This window comes from Salmo salar, chromosome 14, assembly GCF_965601325.2.
Source record: "Salmo salar chromosome 14, fSalSal1, whole genome shotgun sequence".
Taxonomy (NCBI): Eukaryota; Metazoa; Chordata; class Actinopteri; order Salmoniformes; family Salmonidae; genus Salmo; species Salmo salar.
Window position 1 is genome coordinate 36,599,633 of NC_138304.1, and position 20,615 is coordinate 36,620,247.

At 42.0% G+C, this 20,615-nt stretch overlaps 1 protein-coding gene and 1 long non-coding RNA gene across 2 annotated transcripts; one reads left to right on the plus strand and one right to left on the minus strand.

The window, feature by feature from the left end:
• Positions 1-3,624: 3,624 nt before the first annotated feature.
• LOC123726688 (uncharacterized) lies at positions 3,625-9,377 on the plus strand. Its single transcript, XR_006758805.2, has 2 exons — positions 3,625-3,948; positions 7,833-9,377. It is a non-coding gene; the product is annotated as an uncharacterized LOC123726688 (long non-coding RNA).
• Positions 9,378-10,271: 894 nt separating this feature from the next.
• Positions 10,272-14,220, minus strand: LOC106569394 (uncharacterized). The gene is made up of 4 exons (XM_014140723.3): positions 13,340-14,220; positions 13,117-13,217; positions 12,845-12,959; positions 10,272-12,639 (listed from the first exon to the last, which is right to left on the minus strand). Exons 1-4 carry the CDS (start codon positions 13,551-13,553, stop codon positions 11,537-11,539), a joined length of 1,533 nt encoding a protein of 510 aa, XP_013996198.3. The 5' UTR covers positions 13,554-14,220; the 3' UTR covers positions 10,272-11,536.
• Between the last annotated feature and the right edge of the window lie 6,395 nt (positions 14,221-20,615).

Below are 20,615 nucleotides of genomic sequence, written 5' to 3' on the forward strand. Positions count from 1 at the left end.
GTTTTTCAACCACTCCACAAATTTCTTGTTAACAAACTATAGTTTTGGCATGTCGGTTAGGACATCTACTTTGCATGACACAAGTAATTTTTCCACCAATTGTTTACAGACAGATTATTTAATTTATATTTCACTGTATCACAATTCTAGTGGGTCAGTTTAACCATTCATACAAATTCATTGTTTATATATGATCAAATATTGCTATCTCCATTCTCATCCACACAACCTAATGAAACCATACTGAAAATGTGTTATGGTATTTATTAAAGGATAGAAAAGGGAAATAACTTGTTTGGCACACAGCTGGGGAACAAAAGGACAAACCAGTTTCATGTGAACTTAAAATGAAACTTAATTTATATATTTCAAGTAACTATTGCACACTACATGCATTATAGCTGATTTACATTGAGGTCCTTCTCTTAGGTTTTTAAAGGCATGTACATACAGTTGAAGTCGGAAGTTGACATACACTTAGGTTGGAGTCATTAAAACTCGTTTTTCAACCACTCCATACATTTCTTGTTAACAAACTATAGTTTTGGCAAGTCGGTTAGGACATCTACTTTGTGCATGACAAGTCATTTTTCCAAAAATTGTTAACAGACAGATTATTTCACTTATAATTCACTGTTTCACAATTCCAGTGGGTCAGAAGTTTACATACACAAACTTGACTGTGCCTTCAAACAGCTTGGAAAATTCCAGAAAATGGCTTTAGAAGCTTCTGATAGGCTAGACATCACGAGTCAATTGTTGGTGTACCTGTGGATGTATTTCAAAGCCTACCTTCAAACTCAGTAACTCTTTTCTTGACATCATGGGAAAATCAAAAGAAAGAAAGAAAATTTGGAGACCTCCACAAGTCAGGTTCATCCGTGGGAGCAATTTCCAAACGCCAGAAGGTACCACGTTCATCTGTATAAACAATAGTACGCAAGTATAAACACCATGGGACCACGCAGCCATCATACCGCTCAGGAAGGAGACGTTCTGTCTCCTAGAGATGAACGTACTTTGGTGGGAAAAGTGCAAATCAATCCCAGAACAACAGCAAAGGAACTTGTGAAGATGCTGGAGGAAACAGGTACAAAAGTATCTATATCGACAGTAAAACGAGTCCTATATCGACATTACCTGAAAGGCCGCTCAGCAAGGAAGAAGCCACTACTCCAAAACCGCCATAAAAAAGCCAGACTACGGTTTGCAACTGCACATGGGGACAAAGATCGTACTTTCTGGATCAATGTCCTCTGGTCTGATGAAACAAAAATATAACTGTTTGGCCATAATGACCATCGCTATGTTTGGAGGAAAAAGGGGAGACTTGCAAGTCGAAGAACACCATCCCAACCGTGAAGCATGCAGGTGGCAGCATTATGTTGTGGGGTGCTTTGCTGCAGGAGGGACTGGTGATTACCTTGTACATCGTGAACGTAACCCTCGATCCAGTTACTGTAACCTTTCAGTTGGACTGCCCTGAGCAGTCTGTCGTTTTCATCTGCCCATTTATCAATATAAGTTGATGTATGAGAGCATAAGTTGTTCTGGACGACTCACGCTCTCCGTAGCCGATATAAGACCTTCAAACAGGGCAACATTCACAAGGTCGCAGGGCCAGACGGATTACCAAGATGTGTACTCCGAGCATGCGCTGACCAACTGGCAAGTGTCTTCACTGATATTTTCAACCTGTCCCTGACCGAGTCTGTAATACCAACATGTTTCAAGCAGACCACCATAGTCCCTGTGCCTAAGAACACCAAGGTAACCTGCCTAAATAACTACCGACCCATAGCACTCACGTCTGTAGCCATGAAGTGCTTTGAAAGGCTGGTCATGGCTCACATCAACACCATTATCCCAGAAACCCTAGACTCACTCCAATTTGCATACCGCCCCTACACATCCACAGATGATGCAATCTCTATTGCATTCCACACTGCCCTTTCCCACCTGGACAAAAGGAACTCCTATGTGAGAATGCTGTTCATTGACTACAGCTCAATAATGCAGCACCATAATGCCCACAAAGCTCATCACTAAGCTAAGGACTCTGGGACAAAACACCTCCCTCTGCAACTGGATCCTGGACTTCCTGATGGGCCGCCCCCAGGTGGTAAGGGTAGGTAACAACACATCTGCCACACTGATCCTCAACACAGGGGCCCTTCAGGGGTGCGTGCTTAGTCCCCTCCTGTACTCCATGTTCACCCATGACTGCATGGCCAGGCACGACTCCAACACTATCAATTTTGCCACGACAACAACACAACAGGCCTGATCACCGACAACGAAGAGACCTGGCAGTGAGGTGCCAGGATAACAAACTCTCCCTCAATGTGATCAAGACAAAGGAGATGATTGTGGACTACAGAAAAAGGAGGACCGAACACGCCCCCATTATCATCGACTGGGCTGTAGTGGAGCAAGTTGAGAGCGCCTATTGACATGACAACGCCTATTCCCCCTCAGGAGGCTGAAAAGATTTGGCATGGGTCCTCAGATCCTCAAATAATTCTACAGCTGCACCATCGAGAGCATCCTGACTGGTTGCATCACGACCTGGTATGCCAACTGCTCGGCCTCCGATTGCAAGGCACTACAGAGGGTAGTGCGTACGGCCCAGTACATCACTGGGGCCAAGCTTCTTGCCATCCAGGACCTCTATACCAGGCGGTGTCAGAGGAAGGCCCAAAGAATTACCAAAGACTGCAGCCACCCTAGTCATAGACTGTTCTCTCTGCTACCGCACAGCAAGTGGTACCAGAGCGCCAAGTCTAGGTCAAAAAGGCTTCTTAACAGGTTCTATGACCAAGCCATAAGACTCTTGAACAGTTAATCAAATGGCTACCCGTACTATTTGCATTGTCCCCACCCCCATTTTTACGCTGCTGCTACTCTCTGTTTATTATCCATGCATAGTCACTTTACTTCTACCTACATGTACATATTACCTCAATTACCTCGACTAACCGGTCACCCCGCACATTTACTCTGTACCGGAACCCTCTGTATATAGCCTCGCTACAGTTATTTTATTGTTGCTTCTTAATTTCTTTTTTTAACTGCTTTGTTGGTTAAGGGCTTGTAAGTATGCATTTGTTGTATTTGGCACGTGACAAATAAAATTCGATTTGAACAGTTTTAAACTAGTCCACGCCATTGTTTTGACTAGCAACTTCCGGTGGTTTCCCAAGTCAGCCTGCGTGACTAAAGCGTATTCTAGCCCAACCGGTCGCAAGACAGCGGTATCACAGATTGAACAATGAGAGATATTTCACTAGATGTATAAATGTGAATCATCCGGTTGCCGTTTCCACTCACTACCAAATATGGTAGGGAGAGGAAGCCAACTGGCGTGCAATGGGAGAAGATAGAACGAGAAAATTTGCCAACATTCTAAATAATTTTCCAATCGATTAAACATTTGATCTCAATACAGTTTTTTGTTCACAAAAATAGAACGTTATCAACAGAGTGGACTAAGTTTTGTAGACTTTACCTTTTGCAAACGTTGTAAAAAAATCGTGCTGTTTAGGAGCGCACAAGCGTATTGAGTTAATGCACATGCGCACTTCAGAGTAGGTGTTCCCTAACGTTCCCTTTTTAGGATAAAATTGGAATAGAGCTAAGCACTGGCAAAATCCTAGAGTAAATCCTGTCTGTCTGCTTTCCAACAGACACAGGAGACAAGTTCACCTTTCAGCCTAAAACACAAGACCAAATATACACCGGAGTTGCTTACGAAGACGACATTGAATGTTCCTGAGTGGCCTAGTTACAATTTCGACTGAAATTGGCTTGAAAATCTACGATCAATGATCAACAACCAACTCGACAACCTTGAAGAATTTTTAAAAGAATAATCTGCACATATTGTACAGCTCTTAGGGACTTACCCAGAAAGACTCACAGCTGTAATCGTTGCCAAAGGTGACTCAGGTGTGTGAATACTTATGTAAATGAGATATTTCTGTATTTAATTTTCCATAAATTAACTAACATTTCAAAAAACATGTTTTCACTTTGTCATCATGGGGTAAAGAGAGTGAGAAATAGCAATTTAATCAATTTTGAATTCAGACTAACACAAAATATGTAAGTCAAGGGGTATGAATACTGTCTGAGTCACTGTATATGCATTTAAATGCACAATGGTAAAATACAAAACACTTTCTTCAACCATTCATAACTCAGGTTATATATGATAATATTGTCATTTCCATTCTCCACACAACCTAATGAAACCATTCTGAAACGGTAGTATGGTATTTACTAAAGGAAAATAGATAACTTGTATGACACACAGCTGGGGAACAAGGTCGATAAACCAGGTTCATGTAAACTTAATTTCATTATACACTCACAGGCCAGTTTAAAGGTACACCACCGCATTCACAAAAAATGGATCGCTCCTAAAGACAGTGGCTTGTTATATAAAGCAGGCAGACAGGAGGCATTCAGTTAATTTATTCTTAACTGACTTGCCTAGTTAAATAAAGGTAAAATAAAAGTTACTGTTTGATTGAATGTTAGAATGGCCAAAACGAGTGACCGAAGCGACTTTGAGCGTGGTATGATCATCTGTGCCAGGCGCGCTGGATCCACTATCTCAGAAACAACAGCCCAACTGACATGCCTAGTTTAAAAAATATATATATATATTTCACCTTTATTTAACCAGGTAGGCAAGTTGAGAATAAGTTCTCATTTACAATTGCGACCTGGCCAAGATAAAGCAGATTGACACATACAACAACACAGAGTTACACATGGAGTAAAACAAACATACAGTCAATAATATAGTAGAAAAATAAGTCTATATACAAAGTGAGCAAATGAGGTGAGTGAAGGGAGGTAAAGGCAAAAAAGGTCATGGTTGCGAAGTAAATACAATATAGCAAGTAAAACACTGGAATGGTAGATTTTCAGTGGAACAAAGTGCAAAGTAGAAATAGAAATAATGGGGTGCAAAGGAGCAAAATAAATACAGTAGGGGAAGAGGTAGTTGTTTGGGATAAATTATAGATGGGCTATGTACAGGTGCAGTAATCTGTGAGCTGCTCTGACAGCTGGTGCTTAAAGCTAGTGAGGGAGATAAGTGTTTCCAGTTTTAGAGATTTTTGTAGTTCGTTCCAGTCATTGGCAGCAGAGAACTGGAAGGAGAGGCGGCCAAAGGAGGAATTGGCTTTGGGGGTGACCAGAGAGATATACCTGCTGGAGCGCGTGCTACAGGTGGGTGCTGCTATGGTGACCAGCGAGCTGAGATAAGGGGGAACTTTGCCTAGCAGGGTCTTGTAGATGACCTGTAGCCAGTGGGATTGGCAACGAGTATGAAGCGAGGGCCAGCCAACGAGAGCGTACAGGTCACGGTGGTGGGAAGTATATGGGGCTTTGGTGACAAAACAGATGGCACTGTGATAGACTGCATCCAATTTATTCAGTAGGGTATTGGAGGCCATTTTGTAAATTACATCGCCGAAGTCAAGGATCGGTAGGATGGTCAGTTTTACGAGGGTATGTTTAGCAACATGAGTGAAAGATGCGTAGAGGTGGATCAGAGAATCACCAGCAGCAAGAGCATCATCATTGATGTATACAGAGAAAAGAGTCGGCCCAAGAATTGAACCCTGTGGCACCCCCATAGAGACTGCCAGAGGCCCGGACAACAGGCCCTCCAATTTGACACACTGAACTCTATCAGAGAAGTAGTTGGTGAACCAGGCGAGGCAATCATTTGAGAAACCAAGGCTGTTGAGTCTGCCGATGAGGATGTGGTGATTGACAGAGTCGAAAGCCTTGGCCAGGTCAATGAATACGGCTGCACAGTATTGTTTCTTATCGATGGCGGTTAAGATATCGTTTAGGACCTTGAGCGTGGCTGAGGTGCACCCATGACCAGTTCTGAAACCAGATTGCATAGCAGAGAAGGTGCGGTGGGATTCGAAATGGTTGGTAATCTGTTTGTTGGCTTGGCTTTCGAAGACTTTAGAGAGGCAGGGTAGGATAGATATAGGTCTGTAGCAGTTTGGGTCAGGAGTGTCCCCCCCTTTGAAGAGGGGGATGACCGCAGCTGCTTTCCAATCTTTGGGAATCTCAGACAACACAAAAGAGAGGTTGAACAGGCTAGTAATAGGGGTTGCAACAATTTCGGCAGATAATTTTAGAAAGAAAGGGCCCAGATTGTCTAGCCCGGCTGATTTGTAGGGGTCCAGATTTTGCAGCTCTTTCAGAACATCAGCTGACTGGATTTGGGAGAAGGAGAAATGGTGAAGGCCTGGGTGAGTTGCTGTGGGGGGTGCAGTGCTGTTGACCGGGGTAGGGGTAGCAGGTGGAAAGCATGGCCAGCCGTAGAAAAATGGTTATTGAAATTCTCAATTATAGTGGATTTATCAGTGGTGACAGAGTTTCCTATCCTCAGTGCAGTGGGCAGCTGGGAGGAGGTGCTCTTATTCTCCAAGGACTTTACAGTGTCCCATAACTTTTTTGAGTTTGTGTTGCAGGAAGCAAATTTCTGCTTGAAAAAGCTAGCCTTGGCTTTTCTAACTGCCTGTGTATATTGGTTTCTAACTTCCCTGAAAAGTTGCATATCATGGGGGCTGTTCGATGTTAATGCAGAACGCCACAGGATGTTTTTGTGTTGGTTAAGGGCAGTTAGGTCTGGAGAGAACCAAGGGCTATATCTGTTCCTGGTTCTAAATTTCTTGAATGGGGCATGCTTATTTAAGATGGTGAGGAAGGCATTATTTTTTAAATAACCAGGCATTCTCTACTGAAGGGAAGAGGTCAATATCCTTCCAGGATACCCGGGCCAGGTCGATTAGAAAGGCCTGCTCGCTGAAGTGTTTCTGGGAGCGTTTGACAGTGATGAGTGGAGGTTGTTTGACCGCTGACCCATTACGGATGCAGGCAGTGATCGCTGAGATCTTGGTTGAAAACAGCAGAGGTGTATTTAGAGGGCAAGTTTGTTAGGATGATATCTATGAGGGTGCCCGTGTTTACGGCTTTGGGGTGGTACCTGGTAGGTGCATTGATAATTTGTGTGAGATTGAGGGCATCAAGCTTAGATTGTAGGATGGCTGGGGTGTTAAGCATGTTCCAGTTTAGGTCACCTAGCAGCACGGGCTATGAAGATAGATGGTTAGTTAAATAAAAAAGCTTGTCAATTTCTAAAAACCTCCGTATTGTATTTTTCACATAGAAAGTGTTACATAAAAACTATGCACTTATGAACTATATGTTCCATCTGGTATGAGACAACAAACTTGTGTGTGGATCCCCTGGGTATGCGGGTATCGTGTACTGAGACACTGGACTCTCTCCGATGTGAGTTTTCTGATGTGACTTCATACCAGAATGCTGGGGGAAGCATTTCCCGCACTTGTAGGGTTTCTCCCCACTGTGGATCATGTCTGACCAGGTTGCACAGCTTGGTGAAACTCCTGCCAAACTGTTCGCATGGGTTAACAGTTTCTCTCCGGTGTGACTCCGGAGGTGTTCTTTGAGCTGGCAGAAGGTGCAGCTGAAACGCCTCTCGGTGGTGCCACCTGATCTCCACTGAGTCCTCATTCTCTTCACCATGTTAAAACTACTGTGACTCAGGCTGTATCCAGAGAAGGTGGAGGTGGTGGCCATGTTTGACCCTGTCACACACTCACTCAATCTCACTGTTGCTTCTGAAGCCCTGTATTGATGCTACCTTGGCTGTAGAGCTAAACTATTTCCTTTATTATTTGAGTTTAGCCTCTCACTGCTCTGTCCCTCTGGCATCTGTTGTCTAGTCTCATCAGCCAATGTCCTGACATGTATTTTCATGTGTTTTGCAGCACTGAACATGTTAGCATGTGGTTTCCATATAGAAGAGTGAAGCGATGGCCCTACTTCATCTGTCATAGTAGAAACAGATGGCAGCCCACTATGAGATGGGAAAATTGAGATATTCTGAGAGTACTCTTCTGCGGAATGAAAGGAGAAATCTGGGTGGCCATCAGGGTCAGTGTCTCTGCCTGGATCCACAGAGGTCCACAGCTGCCCATCAGACTCATCCATAACAAACTGGTCAGGACCTGCCAGGGTCGTGGTCTGATCCAGCTCCTCCTCTTTCACCATCACTAGGTCTAGGAAGTCCTCGTCCTCATCTGGCTGGTGCTGCTCTGAACACCTTTGTAGATGCGAGCTGGGGTGTGCCTGGTTCCTCTGGACGATCAGAATTGGGGTAATGTTTTACTGAGTGTTCAGGAGATATGTTGGGTTGTGTGATGAAGTCCTCATCACAGTGCTGTTGCTCAAAGGATGGTGGTTTCCCAGGCTTGAAACCAGATTCTAAAGATTTGGGTATAAACATTAAGAAACATTACAAAAGACCCTTAACAGTTGCAAAACATGACTGCTTTAGAACTGACACCACACCCACACAGTCTTCCATAGACAGACAGAGCAGTGCCCCTTATGGTCACACCCACCCTCTCCAGTGATCCTGAGCTCTTCCTGAAAATCAGTCTTCCACACATCCTCTGTCTCCTCATCTTTGATCAGTATGGGTTCAGTCTCCACTCTCTGCTCCACATCTGTAGGCTGTAACAGGGACTGAGGTTATTACTCTGGACACACACCATATATGCATTTATATTACCTTTATTCAACCAGGAAAATCCCATTGAGACACAGTCTATTTTGCAAGGGAGACCTGGCCAAGAAGGCAGCAGCAATCAATACATTACAACACTTAAAACATACAATACAATCCAGCCTACAGGAAACATTTACACTCCTCCTGAACAGAGTTTTGTACTAGAGTTTTAAAGTAATTGAGAGGCACTAGACTACTACATCTAGTTGAAGCATACTTTGTAGAAAATGTCATGCCTCTGGTGCACAATAAAGAAGGCAGTCTTGCCTAACTCAGTAACAGCCCTGGGGACTTTAAGCGGAAACCACCTAGTAGACCGGGTCTGGTAACTGCTAGCGATGAAGAAAAGCAGGTTACAGAGATAAAGAGGGAGTTTACCCAGAAGGGGTATATGAACATATATCTAACACTTTTCATACTCATGAATCACACAAAAGCAAAAACATTCTACTGATAATCCAATATCAGAATTGATCCAAGAGGCCAGCCAGGTCTCTGTAATTGTAAAAGGTGATGTATCACACCTGGGGTTGAGAGTCCCCTTCAACAGCCAGCTCTTCGTCTCTGCACTGTGAGGTACTCCTCTGCTTGTTCAAAACAATCTTGACTGGATATGAAGATCTCTCTGATGCCATGAGGTAAAAAAAGGGAAAATAATTGTGTTCAGTCAAATATTAGGGCTATTCACACATTTGCTTTTTGCATATACAATCAATTTAACATAAATAACACAACTACCTTGTCTCCTGACTCGTCCTCGTGTCTTCTTCAGCTCGCTCTCCATCATTTGACACTTCCTTTTCAGTACATCAATATCTCGCTGACTTTGGACCATTTCCAAAAGTATAACAGCACAGCTATCATCTACACGATTGTTTATTTCTGTTAGAGCTGCTTTATTTAGCCAATACCTCCAGAATGGATACCAACTGCGCCTGAAAATTGCTGCTGGACATAATGTCCAGCCCAAATTACAGATTTGTATTCTCTGTGTGAAGTGAATAGTTGACAATTTCCAAGCTAATGTGCAATAAACAATCCGTAGCAGTTGATAAAAGGCAACTATGTGACCGTGTTCGAGAGCATCAAAACAGTGATGTATCATGGGTAAATTGTGACTGACTGATATACAAATAATATTGAGTAGTTATTTATGTTGCAATGTTTTTTGTAGATCAGTCAGTCTCCACACGCTAGTAATGGCATCTTTATGTGGGCAGAATACGAATGGAGGTTTTTTGGGGGGGATAAATGCCAAAAATAAGGTATATGGTAGACACAGGCGTATAAGATCTTATGTTTTGTTCTATAAAATATTCTTAATCAGCTAACGTCACTATGTGAATGTATGTAATTTTAAAAAAGCACATAAAGGCTTTATAATTCATAAATGGCATGTTAACTGACTGCGGTTATCTCATAGAGCAAAATGTAGAAGATCTCCTAAGCCTGTGTTAACCCTCAGACCTTATTTTTGGCATTTATCCCAAAACCCTATTCTTTCGCCATTAATTTTTCCTGTAGGGATGGCTGGGTTTTGGGACTACAAGCGAACTGGAACAAAGTCACGTTGTCTGGGAAATATTGTGTATCTAATAAGATGAAAGAAGTATCATACAAACTCATTCACAGAATCTACCCTCTAAAGACCTTTATTGTACACAGATTCAAAATTGCTATTGATAACAAATGTGTATTTTGTGGTTGTGACCCAGAGACTCTTGACCATTTATTTTGGGACTGTTCTTATGCCACAAGATTTTGGAGTGAGTTAGATTTTATTTTAAAATAACCTACAAATTATATGGACCCCCGATGTAACTTTCATTGTAAGTTTATTTTTCATGGCAGATTCTTTATCCATTCACATTGTTATGGAAAGAATTGAACCATTTTGAAACGATCTGTAAGTGTAAAAACAAAAAAGCAATATGTACCATAAAACTTTAAAACGCAACATGTAACAATTTCAAAGATTTTACTGAGTTAGAGTTTATATAAGGAAATCAATCAATTGACCCCAAAAAAATCATTAAATCTCTGAATTTCATCATGACTGGGAATACAGATATGCATCTGTTGGTCACAGATTCCTTTAAAAAAAAAAAAAAAAGGCAGGGGTGTGGATCAGGAAAACCGTCAGTATCTGGTGTGACCACCAATTTACTAACATTTCTGAAAATGGATATAGTGTTTTGGAATAAAACTTCATATACACTCCCCTATTTATTTAGAAAGTGAAGCTAAAACTTTTCATTTGGCTCTATACTCCAGCATTTTGGATTTAATATCAAATATTTTATGAGGTGACCTTTTATTTGAGGGTATTTTCGTACATAAATTATTTTACCGTTTAGAAATGTATGACCTTTATCTAGTCCCCCCATGAAAGTTTCATAAGTATTTAGAAAATTTACTTAGAGTATTACATTGTCAAAAGTTTAGTATTTGGTCCCATAGTCCTAGCACGCAATGACTACAACATGCATGTGACTACAAACTTGTTGGAAACATTAGCATTTTTTGTGTTTGGATCGAAAATGTGTCAATAAAGCAGTGAATTGGGAGCATAAACAGTGTGAAGGGCCTTCCTCATCTGTACATGTATTTTTTCTTGGCCCAGCACATTTAAGGATGTGCGTATGCCCAACTTTTCTATAGTCATTATGTTGTGCCCAATAGAAATTAAAAGTAAATAATGTAGTGTGTCATTTTGGAGTCATTTTCATTGCAAATTAGAATATATTGTTTGTTTTTAAATAAATAAATTATCATTTTATAAGTGAGGAGCCGTTAACAGTCAAACATGAACACCATTTTACCTTCTGCACCACATTTACCCATAAAGTGATACAGAAAGAACTATGCAATTATTAACTATTTGTTCCATCTGTTCTGAGACTACATTAAACTTGTGTGTTGATCCCCTGGGTATGCGGGTATCATGTACTGAGACACTGGACTCTCTCCTATGTGAGTTCTCTGATGTGACTTCATACCGGAGCGCTGGGGGAAGCATTTCCCACACTGTGTGCACTTGTAGGGCTTCTCTCCACTGTGGACCACAGCATGTCTGATCAAGTTGCACTGTTTGGTAAAACTCCTGCCACACTGTTCACAGGTGTACGGTTTCTCTCCAGTGTGACTTCGGAGGTGTTCTTTTAGCTGCCAGAAACGCGGGAAGCTCTTCCCACAGAAGGTGCAGCTGAAACACCTCTCGGTGGTGCCGCCTGATCTCCACTGAGTCCTCATTCTCTTCACCATGTTAAAACTACTGCGACTCAGGCTGTATCCAGAGAAGGTGGAGGTGGTGGCCATGTTTGACCCTGTCGTGCACTCACTCAATCTCACTGTTGCTTCTGAAGCCCTGTATTGATGCAGTCTTGGCTGTAGAGCTAAACTATTTCCATCATTATTTGAGTTCAGCATCTCACTGCTCTGTCCCTCTGGCATCTGTTGTCTAGTCTCATCAGCTAATGTCCCTACATGTCTTTTCATGTGTTTTGCAGCACTGAACATGTTAGTATGTGGTTTCCATATAGAAGAGTGAAGCGATGGCCCTACTTCATCTGTCATAGTAGGAACAGATGGCAGCCCACTATGAGATGGGAAAATTGAGATATTCTGAGAGTACTCTTCTGTGGAATGAAAGGAGAAATCTGGGTGGCAGACAGGGTCAGTGTCTCTGCCTGGATCCACAGAGGTCCACAGCTGCCCATCAGACTCATCCATGACAAACTGGTCAGGACCTGCCAGGGTCGTGGTCTGATCCAGCTCCTCCTCTTTCACCATCACTAGCTCTAGTGAGTCCTCATCTGGCCGGTGCTGCTCTGCGCTGAACACCTCTGTAGATGTGAGCTGGGGTGTTCCTGGTTCCTCTGGACGATCAGAATTGGGGTAATGTTCCACTGAGTCTCTGGGAGATATATTGGGTTGTGTGATGAAGTCCTCATCACAGTGCCGTTGCTCAAAGGATGGTGGTTTCCCAGGCTTGAAACCAGACTCTAAAGATTTGGAGATAAACATAACATAAACATGACAAAAAACCCTTAACAGTTGCAAAATATGACTGCTTTAGAACTGACTGTGTGTATGTGCACTCCATACGCCAGAACATAAAACACCAACGTAATTTGGAAAGTGCATACCACCATACCCACACAGTCTTCCATAGACAGACAGAGCAGTACCCCTTATGGTCACACCCACCCTCTCCAGTGATCCTGAGCTCTTCCTGAGGGTCAGTCTTCCACACATCCTCTGCTGTCTCCTCATCTTTGATCAGTATGGGTTCAGTCTCCACTCTCTGCTCTACATCTGTAGGCTGTAACAGGGACTGAGGTTATTACTCTGGAAACACCATGTGTAATGCTTTTCATACTCATGAATCACACAAAAGCAGTAAATTGTCCTGATATTCCAATATCAGAATTGATCCAAGAGGTTAGGTCTCTGTCATTTTAAAATGTGATGTATCACACCTTGGGTTGAGAGTCCCCTTCAACAGCCATCTTGCTGTCTCTCCACTGTGAACTACTCCTCTGCTTGTTTAAAACTATCTTGACTGGATATGAAGATCTCTCTGGTGCCATGGGATAAAAAACGGGAAAATACTAGTAATTGTATTCAGTCAAATATTAGGGCTATTCACACATTTACGTTTTGCATATGCAATCAGTTTAACATGAATAACACATCAACTACCTTTTCTCCTGACTCGTCCTCGTGTCTTCTTCAGCTCGCTCTCCATCATTTGCCACTTCCTTTTCAGTACATCAATATCTCGCTGGCTTTGGGTCATTTCCATACGTATAACAGCACAGCTATCATCAACACGATTGTTTATTTCGGCTAAAGCTGCTTTAGCTAATACCTCCATAATGGATATAAACTGCGCCTGAAAATTGCAGCTGGCCATCTTGTCCAGCCCAAATTACAGATTTGTATTTTCTGTGTTAAGTAAAGTCTACAATTTCCAACCTAATGTTCAATAAACAAGCCGTAGATGTCGACAAATTAAAACAACGCGTGATGCGTGCGCAATTGCACTTCCGTTCAACAACTCGTGACCTAAGTATTTATTACCGTAAATATGAGACTGCAACAGCCCTTCAAATTTGTTAGAATTAGCACTGGCAAAACAAATACCAGGGTCTGTTCTAGTCTGCATGTAGGGTAGCCATATCTATTGACCAAAAAATAATTCAGATCGTAAAACGTATTAGTCAATACAAGATATGGCTACATGTAGTGCAATGCAGTGGCAGACATCGTTATTAAAGGTCATGAACAATACATGTTTTTCATGAGATTGATTGGATGAAACCAGATCAAAGTATGATTACCAAAGTATGGAAAAAATACTGTTGCTTCTACATTGATACAATTTTATCATAAAGTTACTGGTCCCTTCCTCCAATACCATTTTATTTGAACATGGGAGAACACTGTATGTGACCAATACAATTTGATTTGAACATTGGAGAACGCGTGTATGCTGAGGGGTGGTTTATATAGCTAGATAGCTATATCACCCCACAGTGGAGAAGTCATAATACCCATAAAACCTAACGGTCAAACAGGGAAATGGTTCCAATTGTTATTTCCACCATTCATTTTCCCATAGGGAATTTTAGAAACACTTAAAATATGGGCAGTGTTTGGTGTAGGCTTACCCTGGCGTGACATTTTGAGAACCAAATACATCTGACTTTTATCAAAATATTCAGCTCGATTTACTCTCAGATTCAAAAATGCTAATAAGCATCAAAGTAGACATCATGCAAGACTACACATCTCTAGCTGACACCTTTGCTAACAGGTATTGTGTCAATTTAAAACTTGCACAATATAGTTAATAGAATTGTCAATTTAAAGAAATTTAGCCAATTTATTCATTACTAAATTTAGCTAAATTTAGTTAATCAAGAGATTCTTACCTTTGCCTCGATTCGGCAATCTAGTCCAGATCATCATGGCACTCTTAGTTATTTATGATAGCCTCATTAGCATTTCAATGTTTTTTTTTTTTTTTTTTTGGGGGGGGGGGGACCTTGTCTTAGAGATTTACACTGTTATCAAAACATCACACCAGGGTAAGCCTACATTATTTTTTCTATGGGAAAAAGGAATGGTGGAAAAACGATTGGAACCATTTTCCTGTTTGACCGCTAGGTTTTATGGGTATTATAACTCATACTGTGGTACTCTATTCTACTGGTGCTAACATTTGACTGTAGGGTATCAGCAAATATAAAAGTTTACACTATTCATCTTTGGCAAAGATACTTATACAGTGAGTTTCAAAAGTACACTTTGGATTTGAAATGACACAAGTACTATGGGGTTAGTGCAGACTCAACTTTCATTTGAGGGTATTTAAAACATTTTCTTTTTTAAATTTATACCCCCTTTTTCTCCCCAATTTCGTGGTATCCAATTGTTAGCCCTTACTGTCTTGTCTCATTGCTACAACTCCCGCACGGACTCGGGAGAGGCGAAGGTCGAGAGCATTGCGTCCCATTTTAGGGGACCAAAAGTATTGGGACAAATTCACGTGTATTAAACAAGTAAAAAGTTTAGTATTTGGTCCCATACTTCTAGCACGCAATTACTACATGAAGCTTGCGACTCGACAAACTTGTTGGATTCATTAGCTGTTTGTTTTGGTTGTGTTTCAGATTACTTTGTACCCAATATAAATGTATGGTAAATAATGTATTGTGTTATTTTGGAGTCACTTTTATTGTAAATAAGAATAGAATATGTTTCTAAACATCTCTACATTAATCTTGATGCTACCATGATTATGGATAATCCTCAATGAAGCGTGAATAATAATGAGTGAGAAAGTTAGACACATATCAGTCAGTTATAAATGTAGTTATATCTTTGGTTTAGCACTGGCACGGAAAATACCAGGATGTATTCTAGCCCAACCGGCTGCAAGATTGCGTTATAATTCCTTTAAAAATAATATTCTTGGCTGCCCTACATGCAGACTAATATTAAAACCTCTCTGGGACATCTGGGACGCTAGCGTCCCACCCGCGGGACACACTATCAACAGCCAGTGAAATAGCAGGGCGGCAAATTTAAAACAACAAAAGTCTCATAATTCAAAATTCTCAAACATACAAGTATTATACACCATTTTAAAGATACGATTCTCCTTAATCTAACCACAGTGTCCGATTTCAAAAAGGCTTTATGGCGAAAGCATAACATTTGATTATGTTGGGACAGCGCCGAGACAAGAAAAACCACACAGCCATTTTCCAAGCAAGGAGAGGTGTCACAAAAACCAGAAATACAGCTAAAATGAATCACTAACCTTTGATGATCTTCATCAGATGACACTCTCAGGACTCAATGTTACAAAATACATGTATGTTTTGCTTGATAAAGTTAATATTTATATCCATAAACCCCATTTTACATTGGCGCGTGATGTTCAGAAAATGTTTTCCCACCAAAACCTCCGGTGAATGAGCACATCAATTTACAAAAATACTCCTCATAAACGTTCATAAACTTTACAACAGTTATTGAAAGAATTATAGATATACTACTCCTTAATGCAACCGCTGTGTCAGATTTTAAAATAGCTTTACGGCGAAAGCACATTTTTCAATATTCTGAGTACAGAGCTCAGCCATCAAAGCAAGCTATACAGTTACCCGCCAAGTTCTGGAGTCAACTAAACTCATGTGTTAGAAATCTTCCCTTACCTTTGCTGATCTTCGTCGGAATGCACTCCCAGGACTCCCACAAGAAATGTTCTTTTTGTTCGAAATACTACATATTTATGTCCAAATACCTCCGTTTTGTTCGCGCGTTCAGATCACTAATCCAAAGGCATAACGCGAGAGGGTAAAACCAGAGACGAAAAGTCAAATAGTTCTATTACCGTTCATAGAAACATGTCAAACGATATTTACAATCAATCCTTAGGGTCTTTTTAACATAAAACTTAGATAATAGTCCAACCAGACAATAGCGTATTCATTACAGAGGAAAAAGAAAGAGCGGCACGCCAATGTGCCCGCGCTGTAAACAACTCACTGGTCCCAGGCAGTCCACTGATTGACTGAGCTCCTATTCTCTGCCCAGTAACAGTGGACGCATGAAACAAGTTTCTAAAGGCTGTTGACAGCCAATGGAAGCCTTAGGAAGTGCAAAATGACCCCACAGACACTGTAGTTTCGATAGGGATTAGATAGAAAAACTACAAGTCACTTCCTGGTTGGATTTTTTCTCAGGTTTTTGCCTGCCATATGAGTTCTGTTATACTCACAGACATCATTCAAACAGTTGTAGAAACTTCAGTGTTTTCTATCCAAATCTACTAATAATATGCATATCCTACCTTCTGGGCCCGAGAAGCAGGCAGTTTAATTTGGGCACACCTTTCATCCGGACGTCAAAATACTGCCCCCTATCCTAGAGAAGTTAACCAAAAAGAGAAGACATTAAAGAATTCAAGATGGTAGAAAGTCTTCTGTTTTTAGTAAATATACTGCTCAAAAAAATAAAGGGAACACTAAAATAACACATCCTAGATCTGAATGAATGAAATAATCTTATTAAATACTTTTTTCTTTACATAGTTGAATGTGCTGACAACAAAATCACACAAAAATAATCAATGGAAATCCAATTTATCAACCCATGGAGGTCTGGATTTGGAGTCACACTCAAAATTAAAGTGGAAAACCACACTTCAGGCTGATCCAACTTTGATGTAATGTCCTTAAAACAAGTCAAAATGAGGCTCAGTAGTGTGTGTGGCCTCCACATGCCTGTATGACCTCCCTACAATGCCTGGGCATGCTCCTGATGAGGTGGCAGATGGTGTCCTGAGGGATCTCCTCCCAGACCTGGACTAAAGCATCCGCCAACTCCTGGACAGTCTGTGGTGCAACGTGGCGTTGGTAGATGGAGCGAGACATGATGTCCCAGATGTGCTCAATTGGATTCAGGTCTGGGGAACGGGTGGGCCAGTCCATAGCATAAATGCCTTCCTCTTGCAGGAACTGCTGACACACTCCAGCCACATGAGGTCTAGCATTGTCTTGCATTAGGAGGAACCCAGGGCCAACCGCACCAGCATATGGTCTCACAAGGGGTCTGAGGATCTCATCTCAGTATCTAATGGCAGTCAGGCTACCTCTGGCGAGCACATGGAGGGCTGTGCGGCCCCCCAAAGAAATGCCACCCCACACCATGACTGACCCACCGCCAAACCGGTCATGCTGGAGGATGTTGCAGGCAGCAGAATGTTCTCCACGGCGTCTCCAGACTCTGTCACGTCTGTCACGTGCTCAGTGTGAACCTGCTTTCATCTGTGAAGAGCACAGGCCGCCAGTGGCGAATTTGCCAATCTTGGTGTTCTCTGGCAAATGCCAAACGTCTTGCACGGTGTTGGGCTGTAAGCACAACCCCCACCTGTGGATGTCGGGCCCTCATACCACCCTCATGGAGTCTGTTTCTGACCGTTTGAGCAGACACATGCACATTTGTGGCCTGCTGGAGGTCATTTTGCAGGGCTCTGGCAGTGCTCCACCTGCTCCTCCTTGCACCAAGGCGGAGGTAGCGGTCCTGCTGCTGGGTTGTTGCCCTCCTACGGCCTCCTCCACGTCTCCTGATGTACTGACCTGTCTCCTGGTAGCGCCTCCATGCTCTGGACACTACGCTGACAGACACAGCAAACCTTCTTGCCACAGCACGCATTGATGTGCCATCCTGGATGAGCTGCACTACCTGAGCCACTTGTGTGGGTTGTAGACTCCGTCTCAAGCTACCACTAGAATGAAAGCACCGCCAGCATTCAAAAGTGACCAAAACATCAGCCAGGAAGCATAGGAACTGAGAAGTGGTCTGTGGTCCCCACCTGCAGAACCACTCTTTTATTGGGGGTGTCTTGCTAATTGCCTATAATTTCCACCTGTTGTCTATTCCATTTGCACAACAGCATGTGAAATTTACTGTCAATCAGTGTTGCTTCCTAAGTGGACAGTTTGATTTCACAGAAGTGTGATTGACTTGGAGTTACATTGTGTTGTTTAAGTGTTCCCTTTATTTTTTTGAGCAGTGTATATACGGTGCATTCGGAAAGTATTCAGACCCCTTTACTTTTTTCCACATTTTATTACATCACAGCCTTTTCCAAAATTGATAACATTTTTTAAATATTTTTTTTTAACACTCAATACCCCATAATGATAAACCAAAAACAGGTTTAGAATTTTTTGCTAGTTTATTGAAAATAAACAACTGAAATATCACATTTACATAAATATTCAGACTCTTTACTCAGTACTTTGTTGAAGCACCTCTGGCAGCGATTACAGCCTTGAGTCTTCTTGGGTATAACGCTAGAAGCTTGGCACACCTGTATTTGGGGAGTTTCTCCCATTCTTCTTTGCAGATCCTCTCAAGCTCTGTCAGCTTGGATGGGGAGGGTCGCTGCACAGCTATTTTCAGGTCTCTCCAGAGATGTTCGATCAGGTTCAAGTCTGGGCTCTGGCTGGGCCACTCAAGGACATTTAGAGACTTGTCCCAAAGCCACTTCTGCGTTGTCTTGGCTGTGTGGTTAGGGTCGTTGTCCTGTTGGAAGGGGAACCTTCACCCCAATCTGAGGTCCTAAGCGCTCTGGAGCAGGTTTTCATCAAGGATCTCTCTGTACTTTGGGCCGTTCATCTTTCCCTCGATCTTGACTAGTCTCCCAGTCCCTGAAAAACATCCCCACAGCATGATGCTGCCACCACCGCGTTTCACCGTAGGGATGGTGCCAGGTTTCCTCGAGACGTGACGTTTGGCCTTTAGGCCAAAGAGTTTGATCGTGACTAGAGAATCTTGTTTCTCATGGTCAAAGTCCCTTAGGTGCCTTTTGGCAAACTCTAAGATGGCTGTCATGTGCCTTTTACTAAGGAGTGGCTTCCGTCTGGCCACTCTACTATTAAGGCCTGATTGGTGGAGTGCTGCAGAGTTGGTTGTCTTTCTGGAAGGTTCTCCCATCTCCACAGAGGAGCTCTGTCAGAGTGACCATCAGGTTCTTGGTCACCTCCCTAACCAAGGCCCTTCCCTCCTGATTGCTCAGTTTGTCCTGGCAGCCAGCTCAAGGAAGTCTTTGTGTTTCCAAACTTCTTCCATTTAAGAATGATGAAGGCCACTTTGTTCTTGGGGACCTTCAATGCTGCAGAAATGTTTTGGTACACTTCCCCAGAGCTTTGCCTCGACAACAATCATGTATCGGAGCTCTACAGACAATTCCTTCGACCTGATGGCTTGGTTTTTGTTCTGACATGCACTGTCAACTGTGGGACCGAATATAGACAAGTGTGTGCTATTCCAAATCATGGCCAATCAATTGAATTTACCACAGGTGGACTCCAATCAGGATGTAGAAACATCAGGATGATCAATGGAAACAGAATGCACCTGAGCTCAATTTCTAGTCTTATAGCAAAGGGTCTGAATACTTATGTAAATAAGCTATTTCTATTGGTATTTTTAATACATTTGCAAAAAAAAAAAATGTTTTGCTTTGTCATTATGGGGTATTGTGTGTAGATTTAGTAAAAATAATAATTTATCCATTTTTGAATAATACCTGACCTCAACCCTACACAGGTGGTTTGGGATGAGATGGACCGCAGAGTAAAGGAAAAGCAGCCAACAAGTGCTCAGCATATGTGGGAACTCCTTCAAGACTGTTGGAAAAGCATTCAAGGTGAAGCTGGTTGAGAGAACACTAAGAGTGTGCAAAGCTGTCATCAAGGGTGGCTACTTTGAAGAATCTAAAATAAACAAATCAAAATAGATTTTATAACACTTTTTTGGTTCCTACGTGATTCCATGTGTTACTTCATAGTTTTGATTTCTTCAATGTAATTTTTTTTTGTCAAAATAAAGAAAAACCCTTGAATGAGTAGCTGTGTTCAAACTTTTGACTGGTACTGTATGAGAGAGCGAGAGA